The sequence below is a fragment of the Neodiprion virginianus genome, chromosome 6, assembly GCF_021901495.1.
Source record: "Neodiprion virginianus isolate iyNeoVirg1 chromosome 6, iyNeoVirg1.1, whole genome shotgun sequence".
Classification (NCBI taxonomy): Eukaryota; Metazoa; Arthropoda; class Insecta; order Hymenoptera; family Diprionidae; genus Neodiprion; species Neodiprion virginianus.
This window is the reverse complement of record NC_060882.1, coordinates 18,803,651-18,820,778: the sequence shown is the minus strand read 5'-3', so window position 1 is coordinate 18,820,778 and position 17,128 is coordinate 18,803,651. Positions and strand designations below refer to the sequence as shown.

Sequence of the window (17,128 nt, the reverse complement as noted above, 5' to 3'; positions counted from 1 at the left end):
AATCTTTTCAAATCTTGCATATACGTTAAACCACATTATCACGCCTTGGAGCTTGTATTTTTTTTATATCTATCTGTGACTGTATAGAACAAGGGAAATTTTAAAATCCTGGAAATATCGATATTGGTTATGGATTTAATCCAGTAAGTAAGTTTGTAAAAACACTTTCATATATCATGCACTAACTCTCTTTCAGAATTTCAGTATAACCTAACGTTGTCAGTAATTGGATTACTGTGAATTGTACCGTGCTTCTTCATTAGGCCTGATCAGGGAAAATCTAGATTCAGTCGACAGGAAGGAGGAAACTACCAGTCCGTATTGAGTGCACTTCTGTTGAATTCTCAATTTTTTGTTGATTTACTTAAGATTCAACTCGATTAACGATGACAAATTCAACTAGAACAATTCAAAAAATTTTGCGAGTACCAAATACTGCGAATGATCCTACGTAAGTTTTCCATAGCTAGGGTATTTAAAATATGTGATAAACATTTTTTGTGAGTGTCCAGAAATTTAATCAGATTAAAGTTACAAATATCAAAGGTCTTTTCATTAGCTGTATTATCGCCTAATGATTTGTTCTTGGTTCTCCAAACAATTATTGATAATTGCCAAGCTGAACAGCATTCGATTTAACTTTCCAAAATATCCATTAATTCAACCTGTCAGCCAACTGATGAAGCGCAGATAATTTACTGACACAAATAGCACTAATCATAGCAGGAGAATACGATTCCATTTTTCATTTAAAAATACTTTTTTCCTACTATAAGCAAACGTTGGGGCAGTCAAGATGATAAAACTCCGAGAAATTTTGCCTGGTTTCATTATAAGTGAATTGCAAATTTCGTACTGAAATCGGGATGTTTGTTGCAACACATTTAAGACGAAGTATGTAATTTCATACAATCCCTTGTTCGCTCATAATGAAGCATCTGCGACAAAGTTGTTTACATCCAATAAATTGAACTTAGTCAGGGAAGCGCTTATGCTGAACAGAGGGTCAATTCGCTTATGGCGGGCCCGCTTATACCGAAAAAGTACTGTATCATGGAGAAATAAAGTAGATCAAAATTCATCTTTTTATGATATCACAAAATCTTTCCAGCACAAATGGTAAGAAAAATTGTCTTGTATTACACTTTTCGGATCAACGACACTTGCGATTGATTGGTAATAAAGACTAAAGTACTTAAGAAAGAATGCCTTTGACTGTAAATGAGGGAATAGTTTCAACAACATTTCTGAGACTATCGACTGTGCAAGCATAAGATATACCAAGAGGCACTGAATTAGCTGACCATGTAAGCCATTGAATCTGTGAACTTATGTCAGAACAGATATAATAATCACTGGTGACTGTAGTCAGATATGGGTTATTGACGCCAATGAATGCTGTGCCAAGTTGTGTTGTTTCATTGTAAAGGATTTTCCAAAAGAACTTTGGAACAGGAATAGCACGATTTCCAGCCTCATCAGCATAGAGATAAAGATCAGTCAAGACTCCATCAACGTTCGGTAACTGAGCAATGCCATAAACCCCAGTATAAACTGTCAAATCTTGGTAAGTGTTACTGGCGTAATTACGTACGTCATTTTCAAGTGAATTCCAATTACCACCATTGAAAGTTTGCCATTGAGGCGACTGGTTTACATAATAGAATGTAGCGCGGTGCTGAGAGCCATAGACAAAGTCTGCTTTCGCGGTCGTATGTCCACGTGCCAAGAAGTAGTCATTAGTTGCGTGAATGTATTGAGTGCCAAGATCGGCAGATCCTAAAAGCGTTCCCATCGTTGCGATTTGAGTAGCTCGATTATATTGAGTGGCCAATGTATAACCAGGGTAAAAAATACCCTGGACCCAACTGGGCCTTGGAAATCCTGTCTGGAAACCACCGATTTCTTTAACTAATTTAAAAGTTGTGTAGAGCGTTTCAAGTCGCGTTTCGTCGTGACATGCGTTTATAGTTGTTATCCATTCAGTGCCCAGGTCGAATCCTATTTCAACATCGGTGTATGAGCCAAGACACGTGTTCCCACTTTTGCGCTGCCAGTGCCATGGTAGGAAGCTGCATGCCAAGTCACTGAATTCTATCGATACACCATCAACAGTGAATTTGCTTCCGCTAACGCAGGTTGCCAGTACATCGCTTTCAGTGCTATCGAGATTTACAAATTTGTTATTTGTCCCAGTGCACACCAACCGGACATTCTCTCCAGCAGCAAAACTGAGTGTTCCAGAAGTGTCTACTGGATGTCGAAATCCTGCTCCTTCACCCACATTTAAGACCAGGGGCTGTGGGGCAGGTAAGTCTCCATTTATGGAAACTGAGCACTGCGCTGTAATAATAGAATGAGAGCAAACTTAATAACTTGTAATTAGTACTGACATAACAATACACATCATTGTGTCTCCTCACGACAAATCTCAAATCTCTAATATGTAAACATATTCAATGGCACACGAAAACAACAATCTTCAAAATACAGGTGATGAGAGAAATTAACGACACTGTAGTCAGGGCGGCTAGGTGGTCTAGTGGAGTTAGTCTCCGGTAAAGCATCTCTAGATACCAGGTTCGATTCCTGGCTTTGTCGTTAATTTTTCAACTCACCTGAAAATTTCGAAATTGTTCTCTTATCTAATACATATCTAGGAGAAAAGAATGTAATTCAAATATAGAGGACTTTCAATATAATGGTGAGTGAAAACTAGCGAATAGGGAGAAAAATATTACATGGTGGATTGTAAGTGGAGATTTTTTTGGAATAAAAAAAGTAGATTGTAATCACTCTGTTGGCACCCACTCTTATATCAGTTGTCACATAGCGAATCGACATTAATCAACATTTGGTATTCTCTTAACTAATTGAAATTATTATAGCAACTTACTCATTTTTCCATTTAATTTTATTATGAAAATATCTGGTTATTTTAGAAACCTTTCGTTTTGAATATCGATAGGACAAACCTTGAATCGCGATGATAGACGTCGCAAAAATAAGAAGACACGCAACAGCCTGCATGCTGATGTTGAATGTCATACAAACTTGGCAAGAACACCTTTTATAAGATATCTTATTGTTATAAATTACGATATAAATCACTGGCAGTAACGGATTAGATTTATCACGGTATTTGATCCATTGTCGTGTGAGTGACACATTGATGGAGCGGGTGCTTCGCCTCCGAAATCTCAAGATTGTAAGTATGAATATATTTACTGTAAAAAAGATTATACTTCTGTGTAAGCTGTAACTCACCTAATTACAAGCAATGAAGACTTGACGTTCAATCAATCATTGAATTTCCTGCAGACAGTTTTTACGTCACGTTGATACAATCACTCAGAATTCCAGGAGTAGTTGAATAAAGCGATCCCACAAATGGATGAGGTCACACCCATTTGTATTTAAAGAATTGTTAACAACAAAGGAGTAATGAGTTACAAAATGGGAATTACCATCACAATATTGAAGTAACAAATTACAAGTCAAAAATGTGAGACATGACATTACTGTTATGAATGATATGTGATAAACATATTTCTTTAACTGTTTTCGAAACTGTATCTTTTTGAAAATGAATTACAATTATGACGACCGTTGTTCATTGGTGTTTTAAAAAACATGTCATTGTCATTTTGGTTTGTACAATATATTATTTTGTATGAATTTCTTATATTAATACCATAGTTTCTGTTATGTCCTCTTATCTCTATCCAGCCTCACACTACTTACTGTCGCCTTTACTCAGCTGATTCCATTCTCTTCCTTCTGTAATCTCACACTTTTTCTGCACCCATACGCTTTGTCTCTAGGTATACTCCTATTCTAACTCTTAACGTCACATCTAGACTTCTTATATACCTTTCGCATAGCACACTTCGGTCCTACCATTATCTCAACTTCTTTGCAATAAACATATAATTGATATTCCAAACAAACCCAAGGTTAGTCAACCCTGTTCCTAACTTCCAATTGTCTTTGTACGTAAAGGCGAAACCGAACCAGTTTATTCCTACCGCTCAGGAGTAAACCCTCTTCACTGACGTAACATAAAGAAACATAAAAAATTTGTTTTCGTCCTATGCAACTCGACTTCTGCAAACTCGTCACACTTGGTCATATATTTTTTAAATATCCCACAACTACATATATCACTGATTGTGATTAGAAAAATAGGTGTTACTCAAAAATCTGTACAGATGAAAACGCACAATTCAAACTATAGTGATAGAAAATCTAATAGATTAAAATAAATAAATGTAAATAGTTTCAAATAGTACCGGCTAGATATATACATGCTTCTTATGTACCTAATTATCCGAGGATCACAATCATTGTCAATGTGAATAAGACAATTTCAAACTACTGCCAATCCAGTCTTGAACACTTCTGTTATCAGAAAAATTAAACCCAAACAAATTTATGATAGCTAAATTTAAATACTTCCCACCCTTGAGATTCAACACTATATCACAGGATCTATACTTTTTAAGTGTATAAATTTTCAATGTTGTTAATCGTTTTTGAAGGTTGTAAATGACGTTTTATGACATTGACGACTTTCTGATATAGGAATGACCGTCTGTAAAATAAAATATTTAACTATTTCAAAAATACATATATGGCAATCATTTTAGGTTTTGTAGGGATAAAAAATCGTAGCAAAAACAATTTTGAATAGGAAAATTTCTAGGACATTTTCAAAATCCGTGTATTGAAAGATTACAGTTTTTATCGAAGGAAACAATAAAAATTCTAAGATGCAGTTATTTCGAGAGAAAATCGAAATATAGAATTCATAAAAAATTCAGAACCTCTTATTATCCATGCTTCTTTCTTGCATAAGCATCGAATTTCTGTTCAAAATACTCGTAATGAAGGGCTTTACTTGATAGCAAACATATATTATTTTTACTACTGTGACAATGCCATGTCATTTCCATCATAATAATTAAAACGGATCTTAACGGATAAGTTTTAGCTCTAGAAGCAGACAGCTGTGCAATTGCAAACAGCGATATTTTGTTGATTATGAAAATTAAGGAAACCTAATATCAAAACTTCGATACTTCTACACCACAATTGATTTAAAAAATTCAAGAGAAAAGATCATTTTCCTACGCAAATTTTGAAGACTGTGTGATTGTATTCATTTCAGGAACAAGTTTTACGTGAAAATTATTTATATTATAATTTTTCTTATGCTGCATCTAAATTTTTCCTCACCCTATCTTGAATACTTTCACTTTTAAATATAATTCCCGAATCTCACTCACCTGTTGGCTGGTTTGCATATGGACAAGTGATCTTGAGGTATTTCATAAAATTCACCAACACCAGGATCTGAAAGAAAATAAAAAATACATTTTTATTTTATTTTCATATGATGTTACAATGATAGCGGATTGCTATCAATTTAATTGATAACAAATACATAATTACTTTACTTGATGACGTTATGCCAATTTCATATCTATACCTGATGAAGTGGGATTGACAAATTGCAGCGGAAACTTCAACGGTGTGACGAGCGTGGATTTAGTTTCGCTGAAGCTGATAATATCAATTGGATATTCATCCAGCATTTTTAAAAAATCGTTGTGCAATTCGAGAAGTTGCTTTGATCCTGCAAAACATGAATTATAAAATCATACAGTAAGTATCTATAGGTATGTTGTATTGTTAATAGTACTATTGATCACATTTTTATTTTGTCACTTACAAGATGCTTAGTTTAATTTCAAATTTATTTTTTATTAATTTAAATCTTTGAAATTTTCTTTTATACACATCTGTTACCTTCTCGAAGTTCTTGAACTTCAACTGATGGCCACACAAATATTTGAGTGGTTTGTTTCAGTGCCGCAACATGGGAACCTCGATGTGGTGTACTATAGAATATAATACCACGTGTGTTTTTGCATATATGGTTTCGGTCATTATTTTTCCATTCTGCAGAAAAATGAAAAAAAAAAAAATACTAATAGCATTAGGAATAGTAATAAGACAAACAGATTTTTGACAAAAAGACAAGAACGTTTATAAATAGAAGTAAATTCTCAAGATTCATCTATTTGCCTTATATTATGCACGACAATAGTTACCGGAATATATTTGTATTATACTCTACCCTTAGTATACTACTCTTTACTTGCAATAAGATTTATAAAGGATAAGCATACCTTGAACCAATATTTTTTTAACAAGCAGTCCACCCATAGAGTGGCAAACCCATATAACTGGCCGCCTACCAACTCCTGCCGTTGCCAGCTTTGTTGTAAGTTCATTGCTTCGTTCATTAAGCGTGGCCCTAAATTAGGTCGATTTTTGATATTTTCAAACTTAATAATAGATTTCCGCAGACACATACTATGTAGATAATTTCTTACACAGTGTTTAGTTCTGTGTTAGTTCAATCACTCACTTAATTCCTTCAATTGGACAGAGCGGCAGCCACATTGACAAATTGGTATTATAATTCACACCTAGCACACGAAGAGATGGTACATCGCGTGGTAACCAATCACAGGGCCAACACTGTGTCCGGTGTATTCGATCCTGTTCCTCTTGGGCCATACAAACATCATCCCTGAAATTTTAGACGAAACATATATAAAATTACATGTTACAATGTCATATTCATCTTACTTTAGATGCGTTATTTGATATCTTTACAGCCCTAAAATGAATAAAATATGCATCATCCTAGACTAATGTTTGTTATGCCTACCCTTTGCATGTGAATGGACCATGCGCTTGACGTTTTGTATTTTTTGGAAAATCGTCTAATATAACCTCAAAATCGTGCCCAACGCGTTTCCATTCGCTGATTTCCAAATCGTGAGCTAAATCCCTCAGGAATTCTTGAGGTTGTTCACCACTCATGCTGACCATTGACTCTAATCCAGAAGGTAATGATGAAGATTCTATAACAAAAATGGGTAAATAAAATCGTGAGACAGCATCACATTTCGGTGATTTGTCTTATATCCTGTTCCAAATTTCACAACACGCCTTACCGGGTTGACCTGTAGTTAATGAGTCAGAATCTCGCTGTCTCCATGTCACAAACACCCCTCCTAAGAGGCCGTGAATGAAAACCACATCTAACTTAGTAGATGAACGAGTTCTATGCAAGGGGTGAAGAAGATAAATTCGCCGTGGATATTTTTGGTTCACATTTTCATCAGCATCAAGATTTGCTAATGCTCGTCCGGCAGGTGCGGATAATCTTATATCTGTATGCTGGGCCCATCTAGCTAATATGCCAATCCATCCTAACAGATGAGACCAATTTTTGATATTAAATTCATTATACATCAATTTATTTTCGAGTGGTTGAGAATTTAATTATGGAATCTCGATCAGTGAATAATAACAGAAAATCAGCTACAAAGTGTGCGTGACTAATGGTGAAACGAATTTACCCAATGAATAAATGTCTCTCAAGTATTCGTTGTAGAGACTAAGGTTTGAGAATATTTTAGCCAGCATAATAGATATGTTTACATCATTTTCACAGTATTTTTGAACTTCCATCAATACTTTCAGACCACCTGCATTGGCAATATCTGGAGAATAAAGAATACTTTTGTAAAATAATGAGCATAGGGTGTAGAATTGAGGCAAATTATAATGCCTAAACTGGGGACCGATAAAAAGAATACTACGGCCACTACTTACAAGAAATTCACTTCATATGATATGCAAAGAAGTCATAATAATATAATAACAAAATATCTATTTTGTATGTCTTCGAAATTATTACCTTTACTGTGTTCACCGAGTGAAGAATGATGATGCAAAGTTTGGACACAGGATTCAAGCAGTACGTGATCCCATTTTAAATTTGGCGGTCCAGGTAAACCACCAGCTGTTAGATCGTGATCGAACAATAATCGACTCTATGAAATTTTAAACATATGTATCAGCCATAATGACAATCCATTAAAACTAAGTCTCACATGTTATACTCACACGCTGTGTATTTCCAAAATTTTTCTCAAGAAATTGTGATAGGCAAGGGTGACAATTAGCACATACTTTATCCAGTTCAGATAATAATAGTCTTAGATTCTCGATTATTTCCTAAAATGAGTTCAAGGTTGTTAGTTTGAATTTCAGAAATTAAATATATTTCCCCACTTTTACAAAATACTCCATGTGTGTATCGCAATAGCGAATGTAATCTCTGACAAGATTTCTGTAAGTGGAAATTTTAAACAGAGCTTCTACATGTGGTTTGAATCATGCAGTGGTATAAAAAAGAAAACCATACATACATCATGTGCATACATACATATGGAGCATGTTGCATGCGCCAGAAAGGTGGTCTCAGAAAAAATCGAAGATCTACATTTGGCATTCGTGCAAGTGCAACCGCAGTTCTTGCATCTAACATCTGTGCAATTTGCCAATAGTCCCAATCTAATAATGAAATTGACCCAATTTCATGAATAATTTCAAAGATTATCTCACAGAAGAACTAGTTTTATAATTAAATTGACTGTCGTAAGAGCATTCAGTAAAATAGAAAAATTGAATAACATGATACCTTTTAAATGTTTAAGATAACTCAAGCTATATACAGCTTTCTGTCGGTCCATTAATGAACCATTTTGAGCAATGCAAAGAAATCTGGATGCCAAACTTCTATTTAGGGATTTCCACCATGTTATCACAGTATCAGTAATACCAGGCTTTTCTTGTACAATTGTTGAATTGAGATCGTTGTTGCTCCGATGCAAAAGCACATCTGTATTCCATAGATCATACCAAAATTACTGACAATGATGCATCCAAAGAAAATAAATGAAAAAGAGAGATCCACGTGACTTAACTTACGAAATTTCACCGCAAAATATTAAATAGGTATATCGGTTCACAACCTACCTTGGAGACGAGGATCATCTACGTAAATATATTCAGCCTGTGTATGCTCAAGGTCCAAGACTTTGATGGGCACAACCGAGCTGAGGATTTGCGAAGTTTGACGCAGCTGGTAGCAAAACCAACATCCCCTGTGTAAAAATACGTTGATATTGACGTTGCGTGTCGGTGTATACATAACCTACAATACTGTGCGAAAAAAACAATCATCCATACCCTACGAGCACGATGCATGTGCCAGCTGATCGCAGGAGGTATACAGATTTTGTATACATGCTGTAATGCAGAACTTGCATGATTTACTGTCCCAAAACAACGTCAAAAATACGTTTTGCCGCAGCGAACTGAACCGAGAGACCCGTTCACAACGACACGCAATTTCGACTGCGGGGTGTGTTGTTATAAAGATGATGACAAATGTGATATGGGTTATCTTGGATATGAAACTATACTGCAATTTGACTGGCTGGAATAAGTAAGCTAATTCGGTTTTCACGTAATCATTTAATTTATATTAAGTGAGGATCAAATTAATAGTTTTCGTAGATACGTAAAATATAAATTCACTCGATTTTCACAAAACTAATATACAACAATTCATTGAGAATAATATGCAACAATAAATATGATTTATTTTACCCCATGTGTAACATGTGTATACATATATTAGCTATACATACCTATACCTATAATTACATAGCGATGCAGAAATTCGAATTATTGTTAAGTTTTTTTAAAGAAAATAGTTATTGCGATCAAAAGAAGGTCGTTAACACACTTGTAGAAAATAATTTCAATTAATGTTATAAAAAAGTATATATTTATATTATGCTTTACTTATTTTTTTTAAATTTCATATTGTTAATAAAATTTTAGAGTAACTATAACGAAATTGACACAACTGATTCCTATAACAGAAGATGTAGATCTGCGAACGCAATATTATTTGCTTCACAGATCTTTGATGCTTGTATTTATTTATTAAACCATACTAAATTTCACTTAAACGTAATTTCTTATTTACCAAATACTTTCAATTCCTGACGCATGATCTTGCCAGCTGCGTTTCGCGGTATCGCATTTATGAATATCACACCACCTGCTAAGTTCTTGTAAGCAACAACCTGAGAAATAATAAAATTGTTGTAAATTATTGGTATCAATTTATATTCAACAGATTATATTATGTTTCTCAAATGTGTAACACCCGATTTTTTTCGACATCGTGAAACGATCTTGAATAGGAAATTAATGCCATCTGATAATTTTTTCAATTGAAAAGAGAAAATTGATATAATTTCTTCAACATGACTGTTTTACATGAACGATCAAATAACACAAGGCTGCAGCTGTTACTTTGTGATCGCATACAAAAATGAGAAATATAGCGAGATCCTATGATGCAACAATATGCTCTATTCTTCACCTTAGGCTTTAGGTAGTTAGAGATAGATTCTTCGGTCAAGTCCGCATTTGGCTGTTTTACCACAAAAGCTCTGGGTAATTCTCCCGCAAGTGTGTCTGGAATACCAATGACTGCTACATCTACTACTCCAGGCATTTCTAAGATTATAGACTCTAGTTCCGTCGGCGACACCTTAAAAGACAAAATAAAATGAGATTAGTTTTAGATGAAATCACGGCAAAACTAAATGAAAATTTCTGATTAACATAGTTTGAATCACGGTCTCAAATGTAGAATTAAAAAGAAAATAAGCAAAAACACCACACTTGATACATTTAATGAGCTACTCGATGTAAGAGGCAAAGAAAAGTGTCAGGAAGTATATTCCCTGAAAAGTGTGAAGGTGAGTGATTGTTGGAATAAAAATTGAAGAATTTCGCAATTGTTGTAATTATATTGATAATTTTCAGAAAATATTTTTGTATTATTCACGCAGGTGACATATCCTTTCAAGGAGATTGCATAAAATTTTGAGTGTTATATTATTTGGTGACCTATTTGAATTTTAAATGGTTCGCTGTTTCGTGTCACGTAACACGACGCATGCGTAGAAATCCAGTTGCGAAATCAAAGTCAGAGGTTACGGTAAGATTGATTTTAACGATGAAGCAGTACCTCAATGAATACGTATGTAAGTTCTTCAAATATTAAAGTTATTCAATATCCGACGTGAATCTGAAAGAAAAAACAATCCAGCCGGTGATTTCATAAGTACGAAGGTGAAAGTGGCGACAATGCAATTTTCATCATTTCACACCGAGGAGTTGGCTGCCCTGGATATTCTGTCTCTGTGTTTGGTCCCCGGTGTTTGCGTTTTTCGTTGTTGGTGATATTTTTCGGTGAATATTGTCCTCACGTTGGAAAATATCCAAGGAAAAAAAAAAAAACTAACTGAATTTCGAGTGTCTCAGACTCGAAATCCGGCGTAAAAGGGACATGGAGAACCCGGAGGAGGTGCTGCAAGCACTAGATGAATTTCAAAAGCTACGACCTGCTGACATTCCAAAGGAACTTGAAGAGTATCTGTCTTGGGTAGCGAAAACAGGAGACCCTGTCTATCAGTGGCCTCTGATAAAAGCTCTCTTCCGAGAAAAGCTCCTACGAGTAATGACTGAGTTCTATGAGAGTTGCCCGACCTTAGAACTGGCACCCTGTCCAAACGTTGAGCAGTTCAACTACGATATGATGAAAAGTGCTCTCCTCGATCGACTTGAATCATTCTCCAATGCTCCCTTTACAGTGCAAAGAATTTGTGAGCTCCTAACTGCCCCACGCAAAGAGTACAACAGGGTAGATAAATTCATGCGAGCTATTGAAAAGAACATATTAGTTGTATCGACAAGAGAACCAGGGCCAGCGGCCAGACGAAGCGAGAATGGCGATGGTATGGTAAATGGGTCTACGGAGGACAACGGAAGTAGGTCACCTTACGATATGGACCTGTGGGCACGGGCTTGTACCTTGGCGACCACAGTCACCGTTCAAACAGTAGAAACGCATTCGACGATAGTCAATATACATCACCTTCCAACAAACATTATACCCGCGACTGAATTAACTATTGTAAAAAGTAGCCCAGTTTCTGTCGAAGCCTTCACACCGTACGGAGCCGATTCTGAGCTATGCGATTCTGAGATAACTGCAAAAGGCCAGGATCTACCTTCAACTTTCACCCCATCGACATCCGAAATTGCTAACATTGCAAATTTGACATCACAGATTCAACCGCAAGACCTCAATTCCACATCGGGGATCCAAAATTTATCCAATATGGTCCCCGAACCTTCTAATATAGTTGGAGATGTACCGGAAGCAATTATGAACGAAGATACCAACTCTCAGCCTAGCCTCGATATGGAGAATAATGAAAACGAGGCGTTTGAGTCAACTAAAACACTGCAGACTACATTCCAGTCCAGCGACTTCATCTCTCACGGCATCAAACCGCAGAAATTTTATTCTGAAGAAGCTAAATCAGTTGAAAAAACTATCGTCCAAGCTGAATCCATAAGAAATGATCTAGAACCATTGATAGAGCTAACTCAAAAACCTGCGGAAGATAATACAGATGTTGCTAAAGTCACTCCAGAAATTGTATCTTCTGGAGAAAACGGGGAGCCAGCTATACCAGCAACAGTAATCACTGCCGATTCAATTGAAATGACTGAAAATATCGATGAAGCAACTAATGCTGAAACAATCGATAAAACCACAGAGAAAATCAAAGAAAGTAATGATATGATTCAAAGGAATATCAGTGGCGATGATCAGATGCGAGTAAAAGAATGTGTTACATCAGATAATGATAACAATGTGCAGCTTAAAAGCGAAACTGAAAGTGCTTTACTAGATATAAATATTGAAAAAGACAGCGTTAGTTGTGCCAAAATAAGTCTGAGCGAGAAAGAAGCTGAAGTTACGTTACCACCAGTAACACCAGAACCTATAATCCCCTGTACGGTTGAAACTAGAGAAAATGTTACACAGAATATCACAATATCCAAAGAAACGGAAATTACAACGGATTCTAAGGAATTAAATGTATTGGCCAAGGAAACTGAACAAATTATGGAAGAAACCCTACCTACTACAGAAGGCAGTAAACGAACCGATGAATTTGAGGAGAGTACAGAATGCCTAGCAGAAAAGGAAAAAATATCTGACTGTGTACTACAGCTGCAAACATTGACCACAATTAAAGAAACTAGCGACGAGAATGATACAAAAATCACAAAATCTATTGTTCCTGATCCATTGCCAATAGTAGAAGAGCCCAAAGAGGAAGTATCTGTTCCTGACTTAGAAACTAAACAACTGATAGTCGACGTTACTAATGAAGAACACAACACTGCAGTGAATACAGCTTCGTCACCAGGTGAAAAGGAGAAAGAATTGATCGATACTTTCAAAACAGAAGATGCTTTAAAGGCGAATCCAGACGCTACAGATGCTCAATCAGGTCAAGCATTCTTAATAGAGAAGCCCTCATCAGTCGTCACTAATTCAGCTTTAGTTCGAGGTGTTGCACCAGTTGAGTCGATGGAAGTCGACATTGCCGAAGGCAACCAGACTGTTCAGCAAGATGAGCCAATGGAGCAAGAAGTCAGTGATTTGGATAAAAGTTAATGAAAAGTAGAGTAAAACATTTGTATTATTCTATAGGATTACTCTGATTTTGTTGAGAAAAAATATCACAATTTAATTTACTAGAAAGCAGGACGTTTTTTTTTAATTAGTAATTTTTTATAAAACTAAATATTGCCTCGTCACGAAAAACTCATAAACACACAAATGATTGAACAATATGAATCAAAATCTTTCACTATTTAAGAAATGTTCACGTGGAAATATCATTTTGATTCTAAACAACTGGGAGAAGGGAGCCTTTGAAACACATTGTATTTGATCAAACTTAATACATTTGGGAAACTCCTGGGGGAATAATGCATTCCTTTGCTCCTTCTTCTGACTCGTTTACATACTGAAAAATGCTTATTCCTTGGAATTTACTCAGAATGACCTTTAAGATCTCAGCTTTTTACAGAAAATGTGGTAAGAAGCTTTTTTTCGAAAATTAAAAATCTTTTGGGTAGCAGGAAAAACCTTGAAATATAAATACTTACTTCAAAGGTTCTAAGGTGTTCGTCAATTTTATAATCTTTGATATCAAAGCTAAGGTTTGTATATCATGTATTCTAATGCTAGTGAGCAATATCGTAAGAATGATATTGTGAACTGCATTGATAATTAATCAGTGAAAAAAATGAGTCCAATTTTTGAAAGCATAAGGTCGTTTAGCATATTTATAAGCTAGTATTTAAAGTAACTTTTTAACTGTAGACGCAAGGCTATCAAAATGGATTGTCTGAGAGTAAATCATTTCTTAACTTATGTAATCGTAACAAATGGTTATGTCACATGAATAACTTAATATAGCGTGTACATTATTTTATAAAATACATAAAGATTATTGTGAGAAAATCATTCTCCGGTTTAATTCAACCACCTTGCAAGAATAATCTATTTTTATAATAAATAAAATCTCGGGATTCAGCGACTCCTGACAAAAGATATCCCTGTATGAACTCACCTTTCTGAATAGAATATCAATTTGGAGTGTTTATGCCTAATTTTTTATTTTCATGGGTAAAAGATTATTACTTTTTAAAAACTACTTCAGTGTATTTCAAAGCTTCTTTTAAATCGTTGGCACAATATTTCAAAAGAATATTCAATTTGATCTTTGAGTCACAATAATTACTAAAAACTATTTTACTGAATTTTTTAGTTCTTACCTGGTTTCCCTTCACCTTGATGAGCTCTTTAGTTCTGTCAACAATAAAAAAATATTCAGCATCATCATAGTAAGCAACATCCCCTGTGTGTAGCCATCCCTCTTCGTCGATAGTTTCGTCTGTTGCTTTAGGATTATTGAAGTATCCTTTCATAAGTTGCGGACCCTTAATTAGGAGTTCGCCTGACTTGTAAGGTACTGTGATATCTTCACCATTAGTTTGATCTACAAGCCTTGCGGATGTTGATGGTAACAGGCGACCGCAACTACCAGCTTTGCTCTGCTCTATCCGAAATGGTGTGAGCATAGTGACGGGACTGGTTTCTGTCATCCCGTATCCTACGACAGATATATGAAACATCATAAATAATTATCGTATGTGAATATTTAACACATATGCATGCACGAATATGTTTGGTAGTTATAAACACTTCAGTTGTATCAACCTTGATTGATCACACAGTCATCGCGATTCAATTTTTCAGTAAACTTGTCTATCAAATTTTTCGTTGCGGGCGCAGCACCAGATAGTACTCTTTTCACACTTGACAAATGATCCGCTGTAATTTCTGGATGAGATGCCAAGAACAGCAACAACGACGGAACAACGAACAGTGTGTCTGGCTTATACTTGATCAGACAGCTTAAGTAATCTTCAGGAGTAAATCGAGGTATAGTTATAAGATGCTCCCCTCTGTACAGTGATATGTTCATGATAGTATTGAAACCATAAATATGGAAGAATGGTAAGACTGTGAAAACGGTTTTCTGCGGTCCTTCAAATGCTGGCAAGTCATTGAAATCATGGTGACTACATTGCACAATGTTTGCCACAAGGTTCTGATGTGTCAGCATCACCCCTTTCGGTGGTCCAGTTGTGCCAGAGCTGTATGGCAGGACAGCTATGTCCGTTGGGTTTACTTTTGGAAGATCAACTTCATCGTTATCCATTAAGAGAGCCTGCATGCTCAGAACACTGCAATTTGTAATCAAAGTGGGTGGTATAACAGGATCGATTCAGAGATGACAGTACCACATCACTATAATGCACATACTTTTTACCAGGATCAGGCTCTCCGCCAATATTTATAGTTTGCGTATAATTTGGCAATTTTTTTGATATCTGCAAAGCAGTCTCAAGGAGAAGCGGTATCGTTACAATAGATTTCACTCCTACACTTTGAAATTGTCGTGTAATTTCTTCTTCCGTGTACAATGGATTCGCAAACGTTACTGTTAATCCAGCTGACATTGCTGAATGAATGGCAATTACATATTCTGGGATATTAGGTAGGATCAAACCAATTCGGTCACCGGGTTTTAAACCGACTTGTCCTATGAGTGCTGCTGCTCCTCGTTCTATTAGCATTCTTGTCATACCAAATGTATACGATCGTCCTGAGACTCCACATGTCTATTCAACAAATAATAGGAATAAACCTATTAAGTCGATGTTGCAATCTTTTCCTTCGATTTGACATAACACGCTGTGTTGAAAATGGATATGTATTAAGAAAAGATTGAAGGATTTATATTATTGTATGTATCACGTTGTGAACTTTGACATTCATGAACCTTATCTCTAGCGTATCACTTATCTCTGTTGAATGCTAAATTGGGCCAGCTAATTAGCTATTTAAACCGTTTGCAAGCTGTTTATGGACAAATATGTCTACGAACTTCAACTGGTTCTATTTTGCACCAGTTTGAAAATCTAAAATTGTATTGAAGTTGAATCATATCAGAAAATAGGACTTGGACAGTAAAGCACATTAGCCACCGTGCTGTGAAAATTGCATTAATTTTGTAAAATTGTGTTGAAGTTAGTAGTAAGATATTATTAATAATAAACTCATACCACTGCTGGTGACTCTGCACGGTGATCTTTTTGCGATAAGACTAAACTAGTGACACTTTGATTCGGTATACTTATATCCTCATAAGTACTCTTCACAACACTAGACGCTGTCCCATAATTCTTATTTTTTGGAAAATTATGGGTTGTAAAAATGTTCTTAATTATGTGATTTAATGTACTTAGATTCCGGTAAGGCGTCACACGTAATAGAGACATTTCAAAATTAAGTTGTAATGTAAAATTTATGCGTGCAATCAGATACGTGAAGAGTTATTGTGAAAAATAGTGATATAAGTTTGGTTCTAATTATTACACATAATTATTTGTTCAGTAATTCAAAATAAATAAACAATTCCGATTTGTTATAAATTAAAAAAAAAAATCAGTGTTAACTTTATTGGTATATAGTGAATTTATCTTGTTTAATAATAATCGATGCGATAAATGCACTCCCGTAAAGTATTGAATTATAGAATGAAACACAATTACAATTCAGAAAATGTCTTAGGACTGTAATTAGAACGATATTAAGTCGAGTTGAATATTCATTGACAGACTGCTAGTTTGGACTTCACTGAAGAAAATTTCCTTTACATCTATAGGCATATGT

The 17,128-nt window shown here is 35.4% G+C and overlaps 4 protein-coding genes across 5 annotated transcripts; 1 reads left to right on the top strand and 3 right to left on the bottom strand.

The window, feature by feature from the left end:
• Positions 1-336: 336 nt before the first annotated feature.
• On the bottom strand, positions 337-3,957 carry LOC124307805 (uncharacterized). The gene is made up of 2 exons (XM_046769896.1): positions 2,976-3,957; positions 337-2,343 (listed from the first exon to the last, which is right to left on the bottom strand). The coding sequence occupies exons 1-2, from the start codon at positions 3,046-3,048 to the stop codon at positions 1,196-1,198; spliced, it is 1,221 nt and encodes a 406-aa protein (XP_046625852.1). The 5' UTR covers positions 3,049-3,957; the 3' UTR covers positions 337-1,195.
• A 132-nt stretch (positions 3,958-4,089) lies between these two features.
• LOC124307788 (protein SERAC1-like) lies at positions 4,090-9,319 on the bottom strand. Of its 2 annotated transcripts, XM_046769855.1 has the most exons (15): positions 9,118-9,319; positions 8,905-9,032; positions 8,567-8,767; positions 8,312-8,439; positions 7,990-8,100; positions 7,781-7,916; positions 7,440-7,583; positions 7,032-7,289; positions 6,743-6,938; positions 6,437-6,601; positions 6,195-6,322; positions 5,812-5,964; positions 5,492-5,638; positions 5,289-5,355; positions 4,090-4,594 (listed from the first exon to the last, which is right to left on the bottom strand). In XM_046769855.1, exons 1-15 carry the CDS (start codon positions 9,195-9,197, stop codon positions 4,501-4,503), a joined length of 2,136 nt encoding a protein of 711 aa, XP_046625811.1. In that variant the 5' UTR covers positions 9,198-9,319; the 3' UTR covers positions 4,090-4,500. The 2 variants fall into 2 exon arrangements, with proteins under 2 accessions (XP_046625811.1, XP_046625813.1); XM_046769857.1 differs by lacking the exon at positions 8,567-8,767.
• A 182-nt stretch (positions 9,320-9,501) lies between these two features.
• LOC124307798 (4-coumarate--CoA ligase 2-like) lies at positions 9,502-16,878 on the bottom strand. Its single transcript, XM_046769887.1, has 6 exons — positions 16,519-16,878; positions 15,716-16,074; positions 15,107-15,636; positions 14,662-14,999; positions 10,328-10,498; positions 9,502-10,025 (listed from the first exon to the last, which is right to left on the bottom strand). Exons 1-6 carry the CDS (start codon positions 16,732-16,734, stop codon positions 9,918-9,920), a joined length of 1,722 nt encoding a protein of 573 aa, XP_046625843.1. The 5' UTR covers positions 16,735-16,878; the 3' UTR covers positions 9,502-9,917.
• LOC124307787 (serine/threonine-protein phosphatase 4 regulatory subunit 2) lies at positions 11,170-14,340 on the top strand. Its single transcript, XM_046769854.1, has one exon. The coding sequence runs from the start codon at positions 11,303-11,305 to the stop codon at positions 13,490-13,492; it is 2,190 nt and encodes a 729-aa protein (XP_046625810.1). The 5' UTR covers positions 11,170-11,302; the 3' UTR covers positions 13,493-14,340.
• Positions 16,879-17,128: the final 250 nt, after the last annotated feature.

Bases quoted from the DNA above. Each gene is read 5' to 3' on its own strand.
- LOC124307805 (XM_046769896.1), bottom strand. From the start codon at position 3,048: ATGACATTCAACATCAGCATGCAGGCTGTTGCGTGTCTTCTTATTTTT. The intron at 2,344-2,975 runs GTTTGTCCTATC...CTATTATTACAG, and splicing joins GTCTATCATCGCGATTCAAG to CGCAGTGCTCAGTTTCCATA.
- LOC124307788 (XM_046769855.1), bottom strand. From the start codon at position 9,197: ATGCAAGTTCTGCATTACAGCATGTATACAAAATCTGTATACCTCCTG. The intron at 6,939-7,031 runs GTAAGGCGTGTT...TTTTTGTTATAG, and splicing joins ATTAACTACAGGTCAACCCG to AATCTTCATCATTACCTTCT. The intron at 6,602-6,742 runs GTAGGCATAACA...CTAAAATTTCAG, and splicing joins GGTCCATTCACATGCAAAGG to GGATGATGTTTGTATGGCCC.
- LOC124307787 (XM_046769854.1), top strand. From the start codon at position 11,303: ATGGAGAACCCGGAGGAGGTGCTGCAAGCACTAGATGAATTTCAAAAG.
- LOC124307798 (XM_046769887.1), bottom strand. From the start codon at position 16,734: ATGTCTCTATTACGTGTGACGCCTTACCGGAATCTAAGTACATTAAAT. The intron at 15,000-15,106 runs GTTGATACAACT...TATCTGTCGTAG, and splicing joins TGACTGTGTGATCAATCAAG to GATACGGGATGACAGAAACC. The intron at 10,499-14,661 runs GTAAGAACTAAA...TTGTCTTTTAAG, and splicing joins TCAAGGTGAAGGGAAACCAG to GTGTCGCCGACGGAACTAGA.